The 25,179-nt window shown below is 43.1% G+C and overlaps 1 protein-coding gene across 1 annotated transcript; it reads right to left on the bottom strand.

Annotated features, from left to right (window-relative positions):
- Window positions 1-1,902: 1,902 nt before the first annotated feature.
- On the bottom strand, window positions 1,903-19,164 carry RIOK1 (RIO kinase 1). The gene is made up of 17 exons (XM_056330912.1): window positions 19,006-19,164; window positions 17,771-17,975; window positions 15,569-15,659; window positions 14,399-14,468; window positions 13,591-13,633; window positions 12,794-12,886; window positions 11,673-11,785; window positions 11,471-11,551; window positions 10,828-10,914; window positions 10,176-10,313; window positions 9,482-9,585; window positions 7,676-7,782; window positions 6,497-6,562; window positions 5,194-5,313; window positions 4,786-4,839; window positions 3,594-3,734; window positions 1,903-2,110 (listed from the first exon to the last, which is right to left on the bottom strand). The coding sequence occupies exons 1-17, from the start codon at window positions 19,074-19,076 to the stop codon at window positions 2,000-2,002; spliced, it is 1,695 nt and encodes a 564-aa protein (XP_056186887.1). The 5' UTR covers window positions 19,077-19,164; the 3' UTR covers window positions 1,903-1,999.
- Window positions 19,165-25,179: the final 6,015 nt, after the last annotated feature.

The following is a 25,179-nucleotide window of genomic DNA, read 5'->3' as shown; positions in this document are numbered from 1 at the left end:
ACCAAAGACACTAAGGTCTTCCCAGTGCATAACCTGTTGCTGGAGGAAGGCAACAACTCAGACACAATCCACTGCCCTCCACAACCCCCAGTCCCTACACACCCTTCCTAGGTGCACACACCCTCATGAACCACAACTGCTACCACAGACACATACATCAGTCAGCAGGAAGAATCCCCGATACAATGGGATTTAAAGGGCAAAAGGCACAAAGCTGTTACTATTTCAGTAACCTTAAGCACTACACCTATGAACACAACCAGTCAGGTTCAGGGTAGCCATCACCAAGGCCACCTCTGCCCAATTATGTCACTACACAAGCTCCCATAACGGCAAGGAAAAGCAGAGAATAATGTGTTCATACGCCTAGCAGCATCTAGGCCCATGGCGTTAAGACAAATGGCCATCAATGGTACTCGCTCACCTCTGAATGTAGCTCTTGCACTTCCTCCTCCCTTCACCACTAAGTTAGAGGCCACCCCCTTTCTTGCACCTGATGTAATGCCATTTTCCAAAATACAGGTATTTCATCTCAAGTCTCCCAACAAACATCCCTATTTGCTGAGGAAATACCAGTCTTGCTTCCCAACATGCTCCAGCAATACTGTCTACACTTACCTGCATACTGTATATGAGTGCCATCAACCCCTCTCCAGATAGGAAGACAGGGAGCACAAAGAGAGAGATCTGGAAGCACTGACCAGTTCCTCTCTTACAAGATTTCTAGCCAAAGGCACCAAAGAGGTTGTGACGGTCAGACTGGGGAGCACAACCATGTGTGCAACTGGCCAACATCATCTCTCTTTTGGGTGTGGGAAGTGAGGAGCAGAGAGAAGCTTCACCCTACCCCTGGCCAACCCATCACTGTTGGATATCCATTCTTGGATAAACGCTGTTCTCTGTCATCAGAGGATGCACGTCCTGTAAGCATAAATCCCCATGGCATCAACTCCACCCCTAATGTGGGAGAACATATCAAGACACTTACTGGAATCAGAACATTTCCCTGTGCTGGCACAGTGTTCTGAAACTGCAGGCAGTGGGATAACAGCTGATGTGCTACAGCATAAGGAGGACATCTCTCCTAAGACTTGTCAGCCTCGGTGGTCAAAGCAGCTGTCAAGAGAGAAGGTGGTCTGTCTTCAGCATGGTGCCTTTGCCCCAGTCCAGGTGGGTCACTTATGAGCAGAGTGGGCCTGTCACTTCTCCCTAAGAGCAAGCTGGAGCACCTTAGCACAACATGGACCAGTAATGCTGAGCCACACCACAGAGAAGTCCTGCCGCAAGCCTTTACACAGCCTTGAACACACATGATTAATCTTGTGGCAAATACTCATTTGATCAGCTTAAAAAAATACCTGGTTCATAATATTCTTAAGAGCAAGAGTGCCCTATGTTGGGATAAGGGTGAGGAGGGGGAAAGGTTAGGCTTTGGTCTGTTTGGGTACACCTACCTGATTGCTTCAGAAGGGCACTGGGCAACAAGGACAGCTGCCTCCCAAATCACAAAACTCAGCTTTCAGTAAGAAAATATCAAAGGTAACACAAGCAAAGGGAGGCAGCAAAGGCACCATGCCTGCAAGAAGACAGCTAACTCAATTTGCTTCCATACTGTGAAGAAGGCATAAGGTCTCTGAATCGCCGTTGCCTCTCCTCCAAGCATCTGTTTGAATCAAATCACTGCTCTGGAACAAACTGAACTAGCTTGCATGCAGTGTGAGGCAGGGGCATAAGGCCCCAGGAACAAATCAATGCGAGTTTAACAATAAGTTAAATCTGCACAGGTAAATTATTTTAACATGTACAAGTGTTAAACTCATTCTTTCCTATTGAGAAACCCATGACATATAATCTGTTCAAACAATTACACCATGTTATTAAAAAATCCACCCTCACAGTTAATACTGTATGTATATAAATAAAGGAATTTTAATTTTAGAAAGATAGTGACTAAATAACCCACAACAAACCATCCCCTTTCCCCAAGCCAAAGCTGATTTTATTTGCCTTTCTTCATTTTTGCAGTCTTTTCTTTCCGCTTCTTCACATGCTTTGGGATTTTGGTTTTTCTCTTCTCTCTTTGGGCTTCTTTAACCATCTTTTTCCTTTCCTATAAGGACCAAACACCACTCATTTAAAGCCGGTAGGAACGGGAGATTTTGAGCAGGTAAATCAATCATTACATTAACAAGTTACTAAACACACCATATAAATTGATGTTATCAAGAGGAAGAAATAAAAGAGAAGCAAAGTATAGGGTTGGGGTGAAGCTAGCAGCTGCACACCGCTAGTGACAAGGCAAAATTCAAACCAGTTAAAACCCGAGATTCATGCAACCTTTGAAGAAAGAGAATAAAAGGCACTCTTAACTCATGCTATTTACACCTAAGATTACAACAGGATGCCTGATCCAAGTTTTCTGCTACCCACAGGGCTACTACAGTATGTGTTTCTATGTGTCATGCAAAAGTAGGGATCCAGTAACTGCTGGTAACTCCGAACAAGCTGATCATCATCAGGATTTGCAAGGAAAGGTGCTACGCTACTGCAGTACACTGCAATTTGTGCCAGACATCGGAGAGCCTACACGCAACTGGAAAATGCAAAATCAGCATAATGGGGTGGGGAATGCAAGTAATTGCTGCTCATCAGTTGTTCAGCCTGCAACTGAACACATTACCAAAAATCTTAGCTTACAAATGGACCAAAATAAGTTCAAATGAAAACCCATCCATAAGGATGAGAAGTGACCAAGACTTCCCTGTTTCATATCTGAAAGGCAGCAGTTCTAGATTGGTAGAAAGTATCTGGTATAGCACTGCATTATTTTTTTTTGACAGATAAGGAATGTATTATCTTACCTTTTCAAGGAAAAAAACCTAACAAGCAACCCCCCAAATCTTGAACCTCTTAAGCCTAGCAAGTTTCAGCCTTCTTTTGCACAGCACCTAAAAGGCTGCCAAAAGCCTCTCTTACCCATGGGAGATACTTTGCAGAAAAGCCTCACCAAACCAGAGCATACTTGGTCTGCAGTTTGAAAAATGAAACCGTATAAAAAAAACCCAAACCCAAACCATAATCCCTTTGCATGACAGCGTTACTTTTCTTGCCCACAGCAAAGCTAACCAGTCTGTACTAAAAGTACTGTAAGAGACACTGTGGCTCAAACATTGTCACCAAATCTCCAGTTCTGCAGATGGTGGTCTCAGTTCCCTGGGCATAAGGCAGTTAATCAGGGACCATGACCACAAACCCGAACACTAAAGCCTGGAAGAGCAGCCAGAGACACCAAAGAGCTACCCAGGCTTCACTAAATTCTGCTTTGCACAGCCTTAGAATTCCCTGCAGAGATGTCTCTTTCAGCTTTGTCTAGGCTACAGAGAGCTATGTTACATGCTCCTCTACATAAATACACCATTAATACAGCATCCATAATGAAATTCATTTTCTCTGCTCTCATCCTCCACAACAGGGAAAGTCCATAGCTTGTCTTAAGAAAAGAACTAGCAAGAACCACTCAGAACTAAGTTTTGGGTTTTTTTTCTGTCACATAAGCAGAGGTGGGAAAAATAAACAATTCCTGGCCAGCTGACCTTTTTGTCCATGGTAACTTCAGCAGGTTTATCTTTGGGATGTACAGATTCTTTACAGCCTGAATCCGAGTCCTCTGAGCTGCCATCATCATCAGAGTCTGTTTCTGACTCATCTGCCTTCTTTTCAAGAAGTGCAGGAATCTGCAAGATATATCAAGACAGAATTGTATCAAACCAAAACAAAGAAGCCTAATGACAACACACACACATATATATACACTATATATACAAAATCAAAACAGAATCTGCTGCAAAGAAACCCTATGTGCCATCTCCTTTACTACAGCCACCACTGAGTCTCAAGAAAAAGAATGAAAAGTAGGTTAATCCAGAACTAAAAACAAGGAAACCAGAATGCATGAGACTGATATTTTAGGTCAGGGCTCACAGCACAGCTGTACTGGCACTCCCAAACTAGTTTCCGTAAGTTAAACAGCAATTTGCTAACATATGTGGAAGCCAATTTTTAATCCTACTTGGATCATATCCAAATCTACCCTGCGGGCACTGCATGTAGGCTTTATTGCAAACACAAATATCTACATTGGAAAACTCACTTATTCTTAAATAAGCCTGGAGACTATGCCACAGCCTGTTCCCACCCATATTTATATTTCCATGTTAAAACAAAGTCTACACCACTGCTAGATAACATTTACAAAGGAAGGAGGGGGAACCCACATAGGGCTTCTGCCTTGAGTTATATTGCTACAGACTGATCAGTACCCAACTTCTTATCCAGCATACTTTATGGAAGACTTTCACTGTCAAGTACTTCAAATATGGCAAGGCATAGTATCTTATGTCTTGTACTGCAGGGCTGCTCTTTACATGATTACAGCAAAGCTACCCTGAACATATCAAAACCTGTAGTTGTGCTACAATTTAAATCAATTAATTCTCCATAATTGGAAAACGTCTTCCCTCCTCTCCACTTCAACTTCAGAGATCATGGCGATAGCAAGGATTATCATTTCATTCTCAAGCAACCCAGCATCAGCCAGAGTGCGGGGAAGCAATTCATGTGGAATGCAGACACACTGTCATGCCAGACCCATCCTGGAGATAAACGGTCACTCTGCAAACAAGAGGCTTCTTTCATGGTGTCAGCTGCAATATGAGGCATTTTCTATATTCCTTAAGCATTCTCCTGAAAATGGCTAAAATGAAGAATTTCAAAAAGACGTCTCACCTTCTGAACACCAGACAAATCCTTCTTCAGTCCTGTCACAGTCTGATAGAGAATCTACACACAGTGAGAGAGAAAAAAAGTTACATTATCAGAACAAGTCTTAAATCTTCATGCCTACAGAAAATTATTATCTAAAAAAAAAAAAAAAAAAAAAGAAGCCAAAACCCCAAACAAAACAAAAAACCCCAACTGGAACTCAAACAAATCAACCAAAAAAAAAAACCCCAAAAAACAGGAAAAAATGTACAATGTTAGCATTAGTACTAACCAGACAATTTTAAAGTATTACGCTATATTCAGTACTCCATGTCTTGGTAACACGGCTTCAGGTTTTGTTTGTTACTATCAGTTTCCAGAAAGAATTCATATTTCCTTCCGCTTTTGCAGTGCCTCAGCATGTCTACTCACATTATCTTGCTGAATATTCAATGCCATATCCTCTTCTTTCAATTTCATCATTATATCTACATCTCTCTCATAGTTTTTAACTTCAGTCAAAGTTCGAGGTATATAAGCCTTCTTAAACACCTTGTAGAGTGAAAGGAAACACAGACTTACTAATGTACATGTAGTTTCATTGTTTTTCCTACCTAATTATGCATCCTTAAGAGAATAATCATGAAGGATTTCATGGGTCAGAGGAACTAAAAATGAACACTGCAGTCATCCATTACCATTTGCACTGCAGCATATTTTTTTTTTTTTTCAGCAGCAGACTTAACATGCAACCTCCACATTATTGATAGATCATGACTAATAAGGCTCCTTCCTTAGCAGGACTTCCACCAGGACGCTTTCCAATTTCTCCAATACTTTCAACTTCCTCTTAACCTATTTGAGTCCTAAGGTTTTGTATTCTAAGGATTTTCTCATACATTTTTATTGACTTTTATAATACCTTCAGGAAGCGATTCAATCAATATGCACTGTTATAACTTAATCTCTTCATGTAATAATACCTGTTTCAACCTACAGTCCACCTCAAAAAAAGGTCCCTGCAGCAGTATAGTACAGTAAAACCTAACTGCAGTATCAACAATACACTTAAAATTTGTCATGCAGTCTTTCTGAAACAGTCCTCCAGCAAATTTAAGCCACTACCAGATCAGACTGAAGTCTTTTGCTTCTCTTTTTCATGGTGTCAGCTCAACCCCAGTACAAATTCAGTACACGTCGTGACCACAACTGCTAGATTAAGTGCCGTGCAAAGAGCAGAGGCCCTCACCTCCACAGAGCTTGCCCTTAATCAGCTCTGCTCTTCTATGAAGGAAGTGACATAAACTAGCCATGGTCACATGAGAAGTCTAAGAGAAATAAATTGAACTTAGATGCTACTGAACCACCTCTCTTACAGGTCAGTACCCTTCTATAAGCAAAGGAGTAATTGGTTTGCTACATCTGGCACAATCAGATCCCTCCGGTCAGGTTCTTTATTAGCTGAACCTGAACTAGAAGATACATCAAGGGGCCTAGCTACAAGCAAACATATTGGTTTGGGAAATTAAGTATTTGCTTTCTAACACTTTATCACTGTCAGCTTTTACACATGGTACCCCTTAATACTTCAACTAGTTCAAGACATCTCAGAATCACAAACCAACGTTTTGCTTACCAACTGTACATTTTGCCAAATAAAAGACAACGGTTTTCATTGTTTAGAAGAGGCAAGACTAACAGTAATTTCATAGCAGGAACAAAAATCCTCACTTACTTCCTCATCCACTTTATCTTGACTGGATCTTTCCTCCTCTGTTCTTTTTGATGCTATTTCCATTGCCTAAAGAAATATAAAACAATACAAAGTTATCACTCTTTAGAATTGCATCACTTAATCCAACTAACCATTCCCATCTGTGTTTCTCCCTGTACTCCACACTGTCACTCTCAAATACTCAAGCTTTCCCTATGGAAACGCTTTGAGCGACACCTCACGGTAAGTGACATTTCTGCAAAGCGTGCTTGTAACTGTGGATATGCTTCATCAACAGAGGGAAAACCTGCTTGCTGCTCCTCCCAGACCAAGTCGTGGCAGGCCCAGCATGACTACAGGACATAACAGAGCAAGAAGAATACAGTGAGCAGTGCTCAGTCCTGGAACTTGGCTCTTCTCATGCACATTGAGCAAGCTAGAGGAGCACAAGGAAGGGGAACCACATAGCACAGCTCTGACTCATTTAACCTCCACCATGACCGAAAGCACACACTATCTGGAAATCCACATGCTACACTGGTATTTGGACCACACTCAGGTGGTCTTGACCAGGAATAACATCAAATCTATGCTATGAGCACAGCACATGTGAATCCCATTTCTCTTGCACTAAAAACCTTCCCACCAACCACTCCCTTTTTAAAGAAACATCAACCTGGGAGCAGAGAACTGGCAGCTAGAGATGAAATACGTGGGTGCTGCTGGCAGCGCTGAGTAAGTTTACCTCCTGCCAGAGTCAATGTGTTCTGCCAGCTGCTGTATTTGGCTAGGAAGTCTGTGCACCTTGGAGTAATGCTACCCTTCCTCCCTCAGCCCACCATGCTCAAATCTGCACTCTTAACCCCATTCTCTATAACAAACACAGTTAATATTTCTGCAGAGCTTCACCTTGCCAAAAAAAGAACTAGTTCAAAGAATCCTGGTTTTAGTAGCAGCTGAAAGAGATATTTGAGTTTCCACAGTTTAGACTTGTTGACAAAACAGAATGAAAGTGTTGTGATCCTATAATGGTATAAATGGAAAAGACCTGTATACGTTTTTGAAGCACTAGCATAACATGTCATGTACCACCTTCCTTCAATAGCAGGACATAGAGTAAATGAGATGAAGGGGCTTGAAGTAAATCCAATTTTGTTGTTCAAGTCTTCCTACACAAGCAACAAGGCCACGAGGTCTTACCTTAGACAGATAATCATCAATGTTCTCGCTTGTGATAGAAGGATCAGTAATAAACTCAAACAGTTCCCTCACAGTCATCACTGCAACATTGCGCTTCTGAAAAAAGTCTACCAGAAAACAAAGGGCAGAGACAGAAACTTTAATTATGTGTAATATATATGGCTGCGACATTAAAGTGACAGTTACACAAGCCAATGGCCCTGATGGCTTGGGAAAGCCTCAGCAGCATGTACTGCATCATATTTGGTTTAGTTATCAGATGACTCTTGGCCATCTGAAAAAAACCTGTTCATCTTCCAGATGCAACTGAAAGGAGAAGAATAACTTGGTAAATATAAAAAAAAAAAAAAATGAAATCAATTTCAGCAGGAGCCAGCCTTGATGTAGTAGGGGCTAAGAAGTAAACAATTTAAAGACAGGTGTAGCACTTGCAATGACTAAGATGAAAAATGTATTTAAAAAAAAATGACCTCAAACTTTTGCCAGAGAGAAACAGAAGTATCCACTGAAACACAGTACAGCCTAATTTTGCTCCACCTAAAATGGAAGACATGTTAACATATCAGAATTTTCCTCAATACTACACTCAAAATTGGTTTCTTGAGTTAAGTATAACCAAATTTAGAGGCTTTTTTTCTGTATTTTTCTGTACTGAAAAGCAGCAGTGAAAGACACTGAGGGCTGCTTAATAAGCATTTCCTACTAAAGTTCTCTGAAGATCATTCAATATGAGAAATGAATCACAGAAAGAACAAAAACAGTTTAGTTTGGAGGCAGCTCTCTGTGCCCATGGAACCACAAGTCTTTGCAATGATCACAGCTAGGGCAGAGCGCACAGCAAGGTGTTTCTCAGCAGTCTCTGTAGGAGGACTACACAAAGAAAGTCACAGTGACAAAAAACTAACAAAACACACCAAAACCACTGCAACTCACTGAGGCACTAGAGTATCTAGGGAGAGCAAACCAAAAGACATGAAAAAAGAGCAAGGGTGCAAGTATCTGAGCCAGAAGGGAGTTATTAGAAGTCCATGAACAGAAAAAGAACAAGGAAAAACTAGCATAATGGGTATCAACAAACATAAAGCAACAAAACGCATACAGTTCTTTTTCCACAGACTTTCAAGAGCCTCTAAAATTAGGAAAAAATGAATCTGAAAAGAAAGGGGGGACAAAAACAGTCAAGCAGCCTGCAATGACAGATTTCTTGTCCTCAGGGAGGAACACACCCTACCAGGAGATGTGTGTGTTACACAACACACACACCGACATGTGAAGACCAAATTTTCAAGAGAAAAGTACCATAAAGGTATCCTGTTTATGAAAATAATATGACAAGTGATAACATCTCTAATAAACTACTCTGTGCCTCAATTCTCTCAGCGGACCTGGACAAGTAAGTAAAGGGAACTTTGTAACACAGCAATTTCTTGCCAGCTGAGGAATTCCAGATGTGGATTCCACTCACAGAAGGAAACATCAGTATGTCTGCACAGCCCTTTAAGCAAGGGAAGTTAAGACTGGGGTGGGTGCTGCTGCAGACTGGGACTGATCTCAGATCTGTCTTAAATCTGAGATTCAGTCAGGTGACTTATTTCAGCCAGATGATTTCTAGCAGAACAGGCTCTTCTGAACTTCGCACAGTACACTGCTCCCCGAGGAAGCCATGAGAACCTAGAAGAGGGAGTATTTTAATGGAAGTTTGACAGTTCCTACAGTCAGCTACACCTGAAAGAACATAGGTGAATACAGTTCACCTTCCTAAATAAACCAGCTATCATAACAAGATTTGAAGTGCAGCCCACTCACCATTAACATTGGCACAATCCTTTCGCAGGAACTCCAGCGCATGTGGGTGGTCATGCTCCACAGCTTGAGACACATCAATGATGTGCACGTCCCCACCGTGGTACCTGCAAGCAAAAAAACAGGTAACAAAGTGTGCTTCAAACTCAAGAACCAGCAAACAAAAAAAAAAAACCAACAAAAAAACCCCTTAACATATTTCTCCAGCATGCAACTCATATATTAGGACCAGAGTGGCTTTTTTTGGGTCAATCCCTTCCCTCCTCTAAATAAGCTGTATTATTAAACTTAAATGTCTATTACAAGAAATAGTCTTCTTGTGGACACAAAATGCAGTGTTATGGGTGGGGGAGAAAAAAAAAAAAAAAAGTACCTTACTCATTTTTCTCTAGTTGGGGTTTTTTTGTTTGTTAGTGAGGGATTTTTGTTCGGGGGGGGTTTGTAGGGGTTCTTTTTTTCCCTTTGGGTGGTTGGTTGGTTTTTTTGGTGTTGTTTTTTTGGGTTTTTTGTTTGTTTTTTTTTAAACAGAGAAAGCTCAGATCTGAGTTAAAAGCTTCATAAGTAATTAAAGAAGTCACAAAAGTCAATCACAAAGAATACCCCATCTCCCCTTAAAGGTATATTAGTACTCTCACAAAGAGGTTGTCAATGCACACATTTTAGATGTCATAATTCAGAACGAAGTTTAAAAACATACAGCATATTAAATTCACTGAGATCTGCGTGAACAAGTCTGGCATCTTGGTATATTCTTCTCATGTACTGGATGATTTGCAGGTACAACTCCCTGACTTTAGAGTCTGATAACTGAGCATTCTTCAGCAGAGGAGCGGGCCTTGAAATTACAACACAAACAACAGAAAGTGAGTACGTTTTCCTTCTTCATACCAGTTGCAAATTCTTTAATTGCTGTACCTGATCCTTCTGCTCATTAAGTGTTTCAAGCAAGACAGCACAAGCAGCTAAGTGCATGGAGCCAGCATGAAGGGCAACAAAGCTTAGTATATGCTTGCCAATGATTCTGGAGCTCCGTTTCCAACAAGAGCTATTTGGACCATGCTACATTGTGTACTACAAAGTGATGAGCTATCTTCATGTATGATCAGCAAGCCTTTCCTGCCTTAATCTCTGGTTAAGCACACAACTGAGGCTTCAGAATCATGCAGATTGCCTGCAGTAGTAGCCAGCAAATATCTGGGTATTCTACAGGTCACATGCACATGTAAAAGTAACATGTTAATTTTACAGGCCAGAAGTAAGAGTAGGTAAATTCAGAGGGTTGGTTGGTTTGTTTTTAATAGATTTGTGGAAAGCTAATAAAAAATATTTTATTTTCTAATGATACTTACCTATCACCTTTACCAATAAAGCCCATGACAAGCACATGACTTCTTAGCATAATTGGCTCAGGGCAAGGTATCTGGGCTGTATTCAACCTGTAACACAGGAGCAAAGCCACAAAAAAATAAAACCAAACTCTAATATTTGCAGTGCACTGGTGGCTATAGAAGCTTTGTTGCTTTAAACGTAATACACAATTAAGAGCTCCTCTATTCTGGAAACTCTCACTTGTGAATAACCGCCAGGAAATGAATACAAAAAGCCACAACCATTCCGGCTCTATTCTCTAAGCATTCCTGTGTTGGACAAAAAAAATCTTTACACAGTTCAGGTTAATCCTAGGATTAACCTGTATCACACAGTGTGCTGTTACTCAGCAGCAGCTCTTTGTAGCTTTCCTTACTTTTCACTTATGTCAGACAGAGTTCAGACATTGAAGAGCTTAGAGCACGAGCAGCAAGACAGAAGAGTATCTTTATTCCTCCCTCCTCTTTCTTTTCTCTCCCACAGGGAAGCTTAAGACACTTGCCTGAATACTCCAGAGACCCTAAAAGGTAGTGGTAGCCACACTCTAGCAATAGGAGAGTACCTCCTATAAACTTAAACGTTTCAGTTACCTTTGCGAGCTGAAATAAAAACTGGAAGAATCACCTTATTAAATTCCTCATTTCTTTTTCAGCCCATGTCTTCACCATTTTTCTTGGGTTGCCTTTGCAATATCCATGACGAAATCTTAAAAGAAATAAAAGACAACAAGGATTCTGAGCCAATCAATGCAGTATTAGCACCAGTGATTTTACCACCTTTCACACAAGCCCTCTATCCCAGTAAAACAGGCAGAAGCCAAACTCACCTGAATTCACCACTCACATATTTATCCCGATCTTTAAACATCAGAATAGAGGTTTTGTAAATCTTTATTGCTCTGTTCTCTCCATTCGCAGTACTGGCATGATATACATTAGCCTATCCGATTATAAAAGGGAAGAAACAACATTAAAGAAAAACTCTTTAAAATCAACATAACCTTCTCCCTTCTTCTTTTTATGACACCTGGAGAAGATCTGATCTCACCCCAGGCCCTATGTGGCACCCAGCTGAGTAAGTCTGCACACAAGAGCAATCTTTTTTTCTACCAGAGGCAACTGATGGGAAGCACATGAGACTGGGCAGGGGTGTGACAGTGCACACAGGACAAAAACCCCCAATGCACAAGAAAGCTCTGACTCATCCACATTTCCGAGACTGAAACAAGCCCTTGTGTGAAGGGTTAATTTGAGCCTGTGCACTGTTTAGGCCCTAAAGCATGACCCAAATATCTCACACTGACACTTCTATGCAGGGTGGAAGTATGCCTTTAATCAGCATTCAAGGACTCAGAAGCAAACCTGATCAGCCTAGGTGAGTAGGCATTCTAAAACTAATTTATTAATTTACTTGGAAATTTGTGGTTTGGTTTTAATTATCTGCAATATTACTTGAGAACAGCAGCACACAAACATGTCAGTTTTATAAAAGCCAAGAAGATTTAATAGTATTCTAAACTGAATTTTGTTACACCATTTAGATAATCCCATGTCCACTGACATGTGGAGCTGGTCTGATCTGCATGCAGGAGTGTCTTGCATAAAGAATTACCTGGGTTTGTATGGGGTTTTTGAGGTACTGTTTAATATTGCCCGTACACATACTGCTTCCAAAGATTTCAGTTGTAACATACAATTAACATGATCCACAACTTTAACATACAAGTATTCTGAGAAATCTTACATACTTGGGGAAACTTGTCTCCTTTAACATAAATTGCTTTTTATCTTAAGATAACTTCCTACTGATCAAGTAACACACACACAACACACACACAAAAAAAAAGTAATACTAAAACCAAGTACTTCGATATATCTTCTGAGCACCATAAGCTTCCACCTAACTTGCTGAGAAAGGGACTATTACGTCATTTGTAGTAAAACTTACTTCTTTCCCTGTGCTAATGCAGCCATTGATTTCTGATATGACACCTCTACTTAGCATCTTGAACAAAATCATTCGGGTCCTTGGATCCAACACCTGAAATTTAATACAGAAAAGTCAGCAAAATTGCTGTTTTTGAAGAGGACAAAACCTAAGAATACAGTCCAGCCTTAGTAACCATATTAAAAGACCCACAGCATCAGACTATTCTTAAAAATCAAATCACAATCCAAACAGCAACCACTCAGAATTTGGTGATGCTTCTAGAACAATACTTCACTTTTTCTTTCAACATGATTACTTTCTTTTTTTAAACTAAGCATATGTCCTTGAGCTAGCACTAGAAGAGATGCAAGAGAATGATTTCCCACCCACAGTTGTATTAATGTGTTAAAATAAGGTTTCCCTTGAGATAGCTGCTCTGTTTCAGCTGTGATAGCTCTATGTGGCCCTGGGCCAGTAATAGTTCAGTCTTGCTAAAGAAGAAAAATAGGAAAAAAGCAAACCCAACTTTTTTGTTGTTGTTCTTTGGAATTTAGTAAAAACTTAAGATGGAATTTTGCATTGCATATATGATCAAATCACAATGCTAAGCACAAAATTGAGCTCGAAAGCATCTGTGGAAGCAAGTACAACCTTCATAAAAGAAAGAAATATGAAGGGACAACAGGTCTCTTCAGGATAACAAGGGGAACAATTCTAAGACAAAACTTTGTTCCTACAGTATCTCATTTACCACTGATTCCAAAATTCCACATTATTTGTTCCAGTTAAAGAAATTTGATGAACTAAGGACTTACCTGTTCTACTGTTGCTCTGTCTGACTTGTCTTTGACTCGGTACCTAGCAGAAGTGAAGATAAAATTACACAATCCCACATACGGAGCCAATACTTTGACAGAGTAAAACATGACACTATGTATCAAAGATAAGATGACAGCCTCTGGAAGTAAGGCTTTCAGTTCATATAAAAAAATAAAGGTTTCTCCCATGGGCAAGGGGAAAAAAAAAAAAGCAAACAAAAAATCCTAAATATCAGACACCTCGTCCTCACTGAATTATGCTCATTCAGGAGAAAACGGTATCTGTCTTAACAATTTAGGGTTACAAGCTGCAGGCTTTAAAAAAATCTAAAAGAAAAAAAAAAAAAAGTACATTTCCCTCACCAAATCATCGGGAGGAACCTTCAAAAGGCTTCCAATACCTTTTTAGTCCAACTGCTTAAGGACCTCCGTTTAGAGGAAAAAAAAAAAAAAAAAGTATCAGAGACAACATAGTCTTTTTTAGTGGAATGATACCAGTCACTTCTGTCTTACTACGCCAATACAATCAGATGTGCTACCAGCACAGAAGAATCAGTTGGAATGATTTAGGCAACTGATCTGGAAACCAAAAGGTTTAAGACAGAAGAATCAGTTGGAATGATTTAGGCAACTGATCTGGAAACCAAAAGGTTTAAGACCAAATGCCAGCCTGCATGCAGACTATATACAAATTTTGGTTTTCTTAATAAATTTATTCAAAACCTCAGGATCACAGTAGGAAATAAGAACAACTCTTCTGGGTTCAAGTTATTTAAATGAAAATAGAACTATAAGCAATACTCACATGTCTGCTTCCTTCTGTCTAGACTTTTCTGTGACTCTGTTTATAACAGAGTCATCAAAATTTAGCTTATCTGAAAAACACGTAAGAAGAAATGAAAAAAAAACAAAACCGAAGAAGTTTTCCAAGTTCAAAACTGCCCCTTCAATTCTGCTGCCAGTCGATAGGCCACAACACAATGTTACAACACAGGCAGAGGTCTCCGTCAGCAAGCACAGAAGCTTAGCTACATACCAGAGTTAACACAGCTCTCCGCTCTGTCTGCATGTCACAGTAGGACTGTCAGGAAATAACACAGGTGAGCGAGACAGTCTCACACTCTTGAAGATGTAACACCATCCAGAAGTAATGCCTTTTGGACAACATCTCACCATTAAATTTGTCTGCCCTTCTCTTATCACAATGGAATGCCATTTTTCTGACCACAATAAGCAACAGCCTCCATGACTCTCTCCCCATAATGTATTTTAAATTGTCTTTGACTAATTGCTAAATGTATAACAGCTGCTTATTTGGCTACATATGTGCCACTATTCAATCTTCATTTTAGAACCTTTTCATTATAAAGGAAAACACCACCTCTTTTACTACTCTGTCAAAAGGCCCCCATCACAGCTACCTCTAGCCCTAACAGGCTGAGCTGAGCAGCCATTTCCATCACACAGTAAACATCAAACCACATCAACAAGGACAGCAGCCTCTTCACTCACCTCACCGAGGCACAGTTTCTGTGATAACTGTGGCACAATGTACCACCCTAATACTACAGGGGGTTGCAGCTGTCTAGGAAATTTAGCTGTGGTAGCAGCTTTGAGTGACCAACATCATCACAGCAGAGCTGACACCCGCCTTCCAGCCAAACAGCTTGCTACTACAAAGGAGCAAGGAAAAATACTTTAAATTTGTGTGGTCTGAAGAAGTCAAAGAGGAAGAATAAAAGAAAACAAAACAATCAGACAGCCCTATAGCCCTTAAGGAGGAGAGAAAGGTGTATGACAGCTGGTTAATGGAGACTAAAGGCAACTTCAAATACACAAAAAACATTTTTTAATCTGTCTGGCAGTGGTTAACTCACTTATTTCAATGAGTTTAAGCTTAAAGTAAGCAGAATTAGTCTGAGAATGTCAGAGTGGTATCTGTTTTCATAAAAGAACACAATGCAATTATACTCACCTAAATTAATTTTATGTTCAAATTTCCTTAAAGCCTTGTCTGTAGGAGTAGACATTTTTGCTGAATAGCAACTAGGGGTCTGTCTATTTGCCTGAAACAAAGGATTTGTTAATATAAGTTGCCTTCTCTAAATAGCCCTCTGAAATAAAGACAGTATCATTTGAAAAGTCAGCTCAAACGCCTATGCCTAGAGCCATAAAAAGAAAACCAGAAAGGGTGAGGAAATGGATACAGATTAACATCAGATTCTACTCGATTCAAGAAAGAAAATACAGGTGAGGCATCAGTTAAAATTCCAAAAAGTGTCTGAGTTCAAGGTTCTTCTCTATCTGGGAACAGAACTGCAAGTCTCTCACATTAACACTTTTCTATCTGTAAAAGGAAGGGACATAGCAGACAGAAACAAGGAGAGAAATGAGAACGTAATGAACAGAGAAAACTTTCCAAGATGCTATCTTTTCTTAAAGCTAGACTTCTCCAAACACAGTATCTGAATATGATTTCACCAACACTGGACAGCATAACCTCTAACTAAAGGCAAGAATAAATTAGGACAAGTGCTGTGAGTAGGACATGATAGATGATGATCAGCACCACTAATTTATCTCAACCATTCTGTTACATTGGTATCAGTAAGAAAACAGGTGTTGAACCTCCAGTGTCCAAGTTGAAGGTAAGAAGATAAGTGTTCCCCAGGGCTCACTGTCGGGGCCAGTCCTGTTTAATATCTTTACTGACAATGTGGATGAGGGGATTGAGTTAACCCTGAGTAGTTTGCAGACAACACCAAGCTTGGGGGAAGTGTTGATCTGCTGGAGGGCAGGAGGCTCTGCAGAGGGATCTGGGCAGGCTGGACCGATGGGCCGAGGTCAGTTGTATGAGGTACAACCAGGCTCAGTGCTGGGTCCTGCACGTGGGTCACACCAGCCCCACGCAGCGCTGCGGGCTGGGGGCAGAGTGGTTGAAAGCCGCCTGGTGGGAAAGGGCCTGGGGGTGCTGGCTGACAGGCGGCTGGGCATGAGCCGGAGTGTGCCCAGGTGGCCAAGGAGGCCAACAGCATCCTGGCTTGTATCCAAACAGCGTGGCCAGCAGGACAAGGGAAGCAATCATCCCCCTGTACTTGGCACTGGTGAGGCTGCACCTTGAATATTGTGTTCGGTTTTGGCCTCCTCACTACAAGACATTGAGATGCTGGAGTGTGTCCAGAGATGGGCAACGGAGCTGGTGAAGGGTCTGGAGCACAAGTCTTATACAAACCATCTGGGGGGACTGGGGGTGTTTAGTCTGGAGAGGAGGAGGCTCAGGGTGGACCTTACTGCTCTCTACAACTGCCTGAAAGGAGGCTGTAGGCAGGTGGTTGTTGGTCTCTTCTCCCAGGTAACAAGCAACAGGATGAGAGGAATGAGCCTCAAGTTATACCAGGCAAGGTTTAGCTTGGATATTACGAAAAATTTCTTTACTGAAAGGGTGGTCAAGCATTGGAACCGGTTGTTCAGAGGGGCAGTGGAATCACTGTCCCTGGAGGCGTTTAAAAAACACATCGATGAGGTGCTTAGGGACACGGTTTAGTGGTGGACTTGGAAGTCCTGGGTTCACTGAGGGACTCTATGATCTTAAAGGTCTCTTCCAACCTAAATGATTCTATGATTCTAATGATGCCAGTTCTCACATCACATGTGCTTTTCATTCTGCAGAATGCCAGAGCTTCTGTGTCAATAGCATACACTCTAAATTAATCCACTTCTAGCACCTCACCCACCTCCCATGCTTTCTTTTGCCTCCCTCACTATTAAGTCCAAAACATAACCTGCTTCACCCTGGGTGTGACAAGCAGGTACAGTCTTAAAGGATGGGGATGATGCTCAAAACACAGAGGACAAATACCAAGAAGTAAGCAACATCAGTAGAGACTGGGGTGGGCAAAGAAAAGTTGAGGAAGGTAACAAACAGAAGGAAAAGTGCATTGACAAAGAGAATCCAGTGAAAGGATTTGAGACAAGGAAAACAAGCAGAGCTCTGGCTACAACATACATATGCATATGGCATGGCAGAGGAAGAGACTCAAAGGAAGGGGATTCTCTCAAGGAGAAATGTCCATTTGCATTTATGCTCAACATAATACTAACAACGAACAAAGCCTTCAGGTTAGCCCCATTTGCTCCTGGGCACTCTTGGTGCTCACAAAATAGCATTCCAACATACCTGTGGATTGCACCCACCAGCAGCACTGTGGCGCTTCATGAGTCTTCCCACCTCATCATCCCAATCCCAGTCTTCATCTTCCTCTTCATCATCATTGTCATCATCACCATCTCCTTCCTCAGTGTTAACTTCTTCGCACATGCATAACTGGCAGTTCTCAGTCACCTCACCTTCTATAGCTGTTTCTGTGTCTTGTGTAAGTTCACTTCAAATAAATACAGAGGTTTATATAACTACAGATGATTGCTACAGTCACAAAAAATTCAATACATTTATCCCAACAAATCCTTTCACAAGGTTAGCTCTCCATGAGATGTTTCTCACTTCACCTGTGTTTAGGCAAGCCTATATGAGGATGGCATTGCCTTTAAAGGATGGACTACATTTAAATTAAATTAAAACTACACCTCAGTGCTGCCTTCTAACTTGTTCTGAAGTTACACTTATTTGGATCCCTCTGACTCCAATCTGATAAACACATCGGATCAGGTCAACCAGCTCCTTCACCAGAGACAAAACGTTCTGCCTGCTGCCACAGCAGATTTCCACCTGACAAGCATTACACAAAATCCCACTGGAGACAGACAGCCAACCTGCTGGTAACTCAGGGCACCAGTGCAATTTACATAAAAAAAGTTAGGCCTAAAAAAGAATTTGTGGGAAAAACGCACCCTTTTGACTTACCCACATCTTAGTGCCTGCAGGATGTCGTGGCTTTCTGCCACAACACGCCCCAAAGCCGATTCTCTGCCAGCATTTGAGATTTAATTAAATGAATCGTAAACTGGAAAGAAAATGGCCTGAACCCCTAACACAAGCCTGTACCTTAGTCACTCCCCAATAAATATAAAAAGCTCCAGGCTTTCAGTCCAACAGAAAACGTAATTCCAAAACGAATCGCAGCGATTTGCTGGCCTGAGCAACTCACGGTCCTGCTACGCGGTTTCACAGGCCCAGCCACCACCCGGCGACACCGCGGTGGCACTGCTCGCCCGCCCCGGCCTGCGGGCTCCCCCGCCCGCCCCGGCAGCGACCACCAGCCGCTGAGGAAAGCTGGGAGAGCGCTCAGGGCCTCGCCTCACAGGTTCTCACGGCCCGGGCAGCATCGCCGCGCCGGGCACCTCACCGCGCCGGGCCCGCCCGGCCTCGCCTCACGCCGGTGCCGCATGGCGCCACAACAGGCCCGGCACACCCCCCGCCCCGCGGCCCACACCCGGCCCCTCGCCGCCTCCTACCCATCGGAGCAGTCGGCATCATCAAACTGCCCGGGCACGGCCTGGCGCATGGCCACCGCCCGGTAATCCATGGCGGCGGGCTGCCCGCTACGGCGCCGGCTGAGGGACCAAAAGCAGAGAGAGTGGGCGGGACCCGGGACAAGCCCCCCCTCGGGTTCCTGCGCGGGGATTGGCTGTGAGCGCCTGACGTCAGAAGCGCTGCGGAGCCGCTGAGGCGCGCTCCCGCGCCGCCGCCGCGGGGATCCCGGTGCGCGCTCCCGGGGCCGGCCCGGTGCAGGCTGGGGGGCTCGGGCGGCTCTCGCTGCTTACGGGCGGCGTGTCTCTAACGGCTGCGGGAGCGTTTATAACCGAGGGGAGCTCCGTGCTTGTCGGCTGCACCCCCTGTTCTGACCCGCGGAGCCGGGGCGCCCGCTGCCGGTTAACCGGCGGGGGCCTCTCGAAGCAGCCGCTCCTAAGTACGTGCTCCCCTGTCGCACATCTGTATAATATGCAATAACGCAGCATTAAAAATACGGCACCGCCAGGGCCTCTTCTGTTGGCTGGGAATGACCAGTTACGCCACAGATTCATGGTCGTTTTCCTTAAAACATTAGTAATGATCTGCACTGTCTGTAACAGATCAATAGAGTTTTATTTAACATACTCTGAGAAGTTCCAGGCTTTCTTAAAATAAAGCTCCACTTGAAACCAAAGGAATTCTGCCACTTCAAGCCTTGCTGGAAGCATCTTAGGTCACTGTAGCACTCCTTGTACTGAACAACCTACTGATCTGTTTATATACCAATGTAATGTAGAATTAAGGAAATAAAAGTGACTGCTGCACTCTTGCTATCTGGTACATAACAGTAACATTTTAGAATGCAGGTGTTTGGTAGATGTTTTCCCATTATCCAAATGGTATATGTCAAGGCTATCAAAAATCTACAATTATGCAGAAAACAGGGATGCTTGCACTGAGAAGCCTTTAAAAAAGAATGAATGCAACAGATGTCGTTTCCGCCCCCAATGCTTCTGTAAAGCTAACCCATTGAGAGACTCCAACTGTGCAAAGCTACAACCCAGCATCCAACATTTCTAAAGCTCCAACTTTACTTCAGACTGTCTTCAAGCTCTGCCACTGAAGCTTCTGACCTTGCTGCACCTGGGACCTAAACACCCCTGCCTCCTCCTTTTGCATAGAAGAGGGAATCTTGTGTCAAATACCCTCCCTCCATAGCAAAGTGCCAGCTGGTAAGGCAGACAATAACAGTCTGAAGTAAAGTTCGAGCTTCAGAAATGTGGGAAACCGGCGGACAAGCCTACCAGACCTGCGTGCAGAGGCACCACGGCACTGCTCCAGCCCAGGTGGCTCCAGCAGAGCAGGCAGGGAGCGTGGCTGGAGGCCCACATGCTGCTCAGCCTCTGTGGTACCCAAACCATCTCCCCTCTGTGTCACCGGGGAGGTCTGGAAGAGGAAAGGTAGGTTCCACATGAAAACAAACTGCCCTCTTATTTCTTATTATCTTGTGTTACCTGGAAAATCCCACCATGCTTCGTTGTGCTAGACATTATACAAACACCAACAAAAATGGGAGCCTGTGTGCTAAGGGACTCGGGGCCAAGCATCCTCTCTGGAAGCCGGTACAACACCTCGTATGGTGCTCTTAGCTGCAAAACGAGTGCTGCAGCAGCACAGGGTTCACTTCTGGTTTGGGGACAGCCAGGACTTGAGTTAGTGGCCCTGTCACAGACCAAGACACATGGTCATCTAGCTTAGTTCCAGTTGGTGCCCGATCTGGGTAGCCACCAGTTTTGGGAGGTGAGATGTGTCCTTGTGCAGGCATGCTCTGTGCTCTTTTTTCCCTAACATACAGCCACTTGCAACAGAAACTGGATTAAGATCACCTGTTTATGATCTTTCTCCTAGAACCAGCTGTTGGAGGACTCTTAATCCATGTGGGTGAAGCTGCAGAGAATGCACTATCCTACAGGTTTATTTCACTAATAAATTATTGTGCTCTTAAGTAAATATACCCATTTATTGTAATGACAACATTTATTGTTTGAAACACAACACTGCCAGAGGATTTCCATGCTCATTTTTATTCCCTCTTTACTCCAGGCTTCCACATACTTCCTCTACAGCCACAGCCTGCAGCCTGCTTTTTTTTCCCAGGCTTTAAGCACTCGTTTGGAAACACGCACAAATTGTTCCACAAATAATTAATCTGCAACAGGGTTAAGTGAAACAGTCCATTATGCAATGGTGATACTTTCAGAAGGAAAATCTCCTATGCTAAGAAGAGCTACGCTTGCTCTGAACTCAGTCCAGCTCTATCACAGGCTGAACTGAGCGTGGCCTTGGGTGATTCCCTTCATACAAGTTTCAGGGGGGCAATTCCTCATTTCTGAAGTGGAGATGGTAATATTTCTTGCGTTCACTCAACAAGACATGAAGATAAATGTAACAGTATCTAGAAGGCATTTAAAGAGGTCTATTGGGTTTGCGTGGCAAGGCTTTCTTTGTGCGGGGACTACAGGGATGGGTTCTGTGAGAAGCTGCCAGAAGCTTCCCCCATGTCCAATAAAGCCCATGCCAGCCAGCTCCAAGATCTGCAGCTGGCCAAGGCTGAGCCCATCAGCGATGGTGGTAGCATCTCTGGGACAACATATTTAAGGGGGGAAAATCCTATGCAACTGCAGCCGGAGAGAGGAGTGAGACTGTGAGAGCGACCGCCCTGCAGCCCCCCAGGCCAGGGCAGGAGGAGGCAGGGGGGCTCCAGGCACTGGAGCAGAGGTTCCCCGGCAGCCCGCGGTGAAGCCCCCGGCCGGGCAGGCTGTGCCCCCAGCCCGGGGAGCCCCCGGGGGAGCAGATCCCCCCCCGCAGCCCGTGGGGACCCCACGCCGGGGCAGGGGCAGGGGGTGAGGAGCCCCCCGAGGGGCAGGAGCAGCAGGGACAGCTGTGATGGACTGACCGCAGCCCCCATGCCCCGTCCCCTGCGCCGCTGGCGGGGAGGGGGGACAGAAATCGGGGGTAACGTTAAGTTCAGGAAGAAGCAAGGGGTGGGGGGAAGGTGTTTTTAAGTATTTATTTTTATTTCTCATTACTCTACTCTGATGTGATTGGTAATAAACTAAACTGATTTCCCTGAGCCGAGTCTGTTCTGCCCGTGACAGTAACTGCAGAGGGATCTCCCTGGCCTTATCCCGACCCACGAGCCTTTGGTTACATTTTCTCTCCCCCGTGCAGCTGGGGAGGGCAGTGACAGAGCGGCTTCGGTGGGCACCTGGCATCCAGCCAGCATCACCCCACCACAAGAGGAGAGAAGGCTCAGATAATTATCTAGATAGACCACATCAGGCAAATATAATGAACTGATCTGAAAGATGGAGTCAGGCAATCAAAGACTAGTTCTTCCACCTCAGTGGAACACTATGAAGATACTGTCCTCTGCCTCCAATCTTTCTGAAGAGGGAACTTATTTTTAGTGTTCCCTTGCAGGTTCACATTGAAGGAAAATAGGGACTTCAGGCTCTCCACTCCTTACTGACCACCACAAAGTCAGCAGGAGGGAAGGGGGAGAGCAGCATCACAGTCCCATCTGCCAGCCACCATGTGAGAGAGCATGTGAAAAGAGGTGTCAGAGGTTTATCCGTCAGCACCCTTGCTCCCTGGGAGTATAAACTTCTGCCAGCCTAGGTAATCCGCTTGGACCACTGTAGCTCCATGTTCCTTCTCATACAGGACGGTCCTTGGAAAACTATTGCCTCCCTTACACTGCCTGTGGCTATATGTCATTATCCTTGCTGAAGATGAAGAGTCGCAGTGTTTGCTCACACTCGGAGATGCACTATGTCTGTACTTAAGACTCCATGTTACGTATGACATGGAATATATTCTGGTTCACACCGAAACTGGGAAACTAGGTACAGCAACTGTACTCAGGATCTCCGGGAGAACTGCAGTCTTGCTCCTTCCTGGGAAAAGAGGCTTGAGAGGACCACTAATAATTCCCTTTTTATATTTGCAGGATGAAATGTAGAACCCAAAAGGGAAGAAAAGACACTGACTGCCAGCTTTGTGAAGGAACCTGTGTTTCTGAGCCCATCTTGGAAAACCTGACGTGCAGTGTGTTCCTGTCGATGAGGCTAAACATGAGGGATTTCAACTGCCATGTGCTGGGATAAGTTATAACGACATTTTATCTATAACCCCTCCCTCCCCTGCCAAAGTACGCCAGGGCAGTACTTTGTAGTTCACAATGCAAACAGACCTTAAGTTGATTGCAAAGCCTTTGAAATCAGACTTCATTAGGCTTTGGGGTCAGCTGCTTATACCTTACTGGCATGGCACAAGTGAAGGGCATGAACAGAGGCTGTACAGAGCATGGAGACACATAGGAGGGGGCAACAAAGCGTAGGTCAGGGGACTTTTAATAGATGATTCGCTTAAAAACCTATCTGAAAATAGAAAACAACATCTACATCCCAAACAGTGATTATACAGGAAGAAATTTAAGTGTGCTAAATGCTGACTTTATACATAGATTTAGAAGTAAGCTGCTGTGGCTGATATGTTCCCCTTCTATTCTGCCAGTCTAACAAAGAGTAAAGTACTTCCCTAGTAGCTGAGCCTTTCCACCTTCTTCCAAGCTGTGAGTCCCTCTTTCTTGATCCGTGATCACAGTAAGCGGTCACCATACACAGAAGACAAACAGCTGTGAGGAGCTACACTCACCCATCAAGGCAGATGGCCTTTTCCTGAGATGTAGCCTCAGCTGGTTCAGCTGACCTTGGGTGCTCCAACTTCACTGCAACGACAACGACTTCTATCAAAGACTAATAGTGAGCAACTCCATGTGACTCCAAAAAAAACCTGGTTTGGACATTAAGAGAAATCCGGCTCTGCTTTTTGCAGTCCCTTTACTGTGATTCTTTTTGTATAGCAGAACAGTAGGAGGCCAGGATCTCTGCTATATCATGCAGTATGCTTGATATTCCAGTATTTAGGCTATATTTGGACTTCACACAATACATTGGTTTAAATGGAAGAGGTAGGTAAATACAATACTTCAGTGCTGCTGTGAACACTCATGTAGTTGCATCACGTTTTGGCTAGGTGGCTGCTGATCAGAAAGGATACACACTGAGGCAGCAAGCAATACATGTATTAAATGCCATCAAAGTACTTAATTCTCCACAGCTATATTATTTCCATTAATATGCTTTGAAACCACTGTTTCAAAATGTAATATTTTTTTTTTATTCTATATAAAATTTCTGGATACCTCTCAGAAAACAACAGTCACTAAGTCATAGAAACACTTGCCATAATAGAAGCAACACACCTTTCTGCACAGACAACTGGAAGGAGTCTTCGGGTGAGGGCATGGCATTTTCCCCGGAGGAGGAATCCATAGGCAAAGAAGAACCAGCACATCAAAGGAGAATGCTGGGCTGGTGAGAAGAAAACACTATCAAAAAGGAATTGCAGGAAACCGGGGGAGGTTTCATTTCCAGAACAATTACCAGTTAAGTCCCTTGTAGTTCCTCATGAAGAGCCATTTGTAGAAACAGAGGATTACCTGCTGGACTGACATTATCAAAGAATCCTCCATAAAAGACATGTCTTAATTTATCACTCGACCCCATGTCTCTCCGTTCAAGATATATTCAGGTTTTGGTGCTGAGAAACAGTTTTCTGGAGAAGATAATTTGAACTTAGCTAACAAAACTCCCAGTCCAGAAGTAGTCATGGTAAGACTTCATGCTGCTTGAACAGAGGCTTGAATGACAAAAAACCCCTTCTCTGATAAAGCTAGTAAGTGCTTTAAATAATATGTATATTGCAATATTTTAGATGTAAGTGCAGGGCCTCCCAGATATATAATATAAAAGAGAAATGTTAAGAATAACAAATGCAAGGTGCTGGAGTTGTGCCTTGAATTGACTGAGTAATGAATGTAGGGGGCAATGCATTTTCATTAAAGTTTCCATTCAGATTATAAGTAATTTTTTTTTTTATTTAAATTAATTTTTAACTGAATTATGTTTAATTACATTTCTTACAGATTTCAGATTATTACAGGTTACAAATTACACACTTTAGGTAGGCAGCCACTGGAAAACAGATAGAGCCTCCAAAGAACTGGAGAGAGAGCAACAATATATATAATCTGATTCTTTCCATGAGAG

This window comes from Falco biarmicus, chromosome 3 (assembly GCF_023638135.1).
Source record: "Falco biarmicus isolate bFalBia1 chromosome 3, bFalBia1.pri, whole genome shotgun sequence".
Classification (NCBI taxonomy): Eukaryota; Metazoa; Chordata; class Aves; order Falconiformes; family Falconidae; genus Falco; species Falco biarmicus.
This window is presented reverse-complemented; position numbering and strand designations above follow the sequence as displayed.

Coding starts and splice junctions, on each gene's coding strand:
- RIOK1 (XM_056330912.1), bottom strand. CDS start 19,076: ATGGATTACCGGGCGGTGGCCATGCGCCAGGCCGTGCCCGGGCAGTTT. Junction 9,586..10,175: donor CTCAGTGAATTTAATATGCT/GTATGTTTTTAA, acceptor TTTTGCTTGCAG/GTACCACGGTGGGGACGTGC. Junction 6,563..7,675: donor TTGATGATTATCTGTCTAAG/GTAAGACCTCGT, acceptor ATATTTCTTTAG/GCAATGGAAATAGCATCAAA.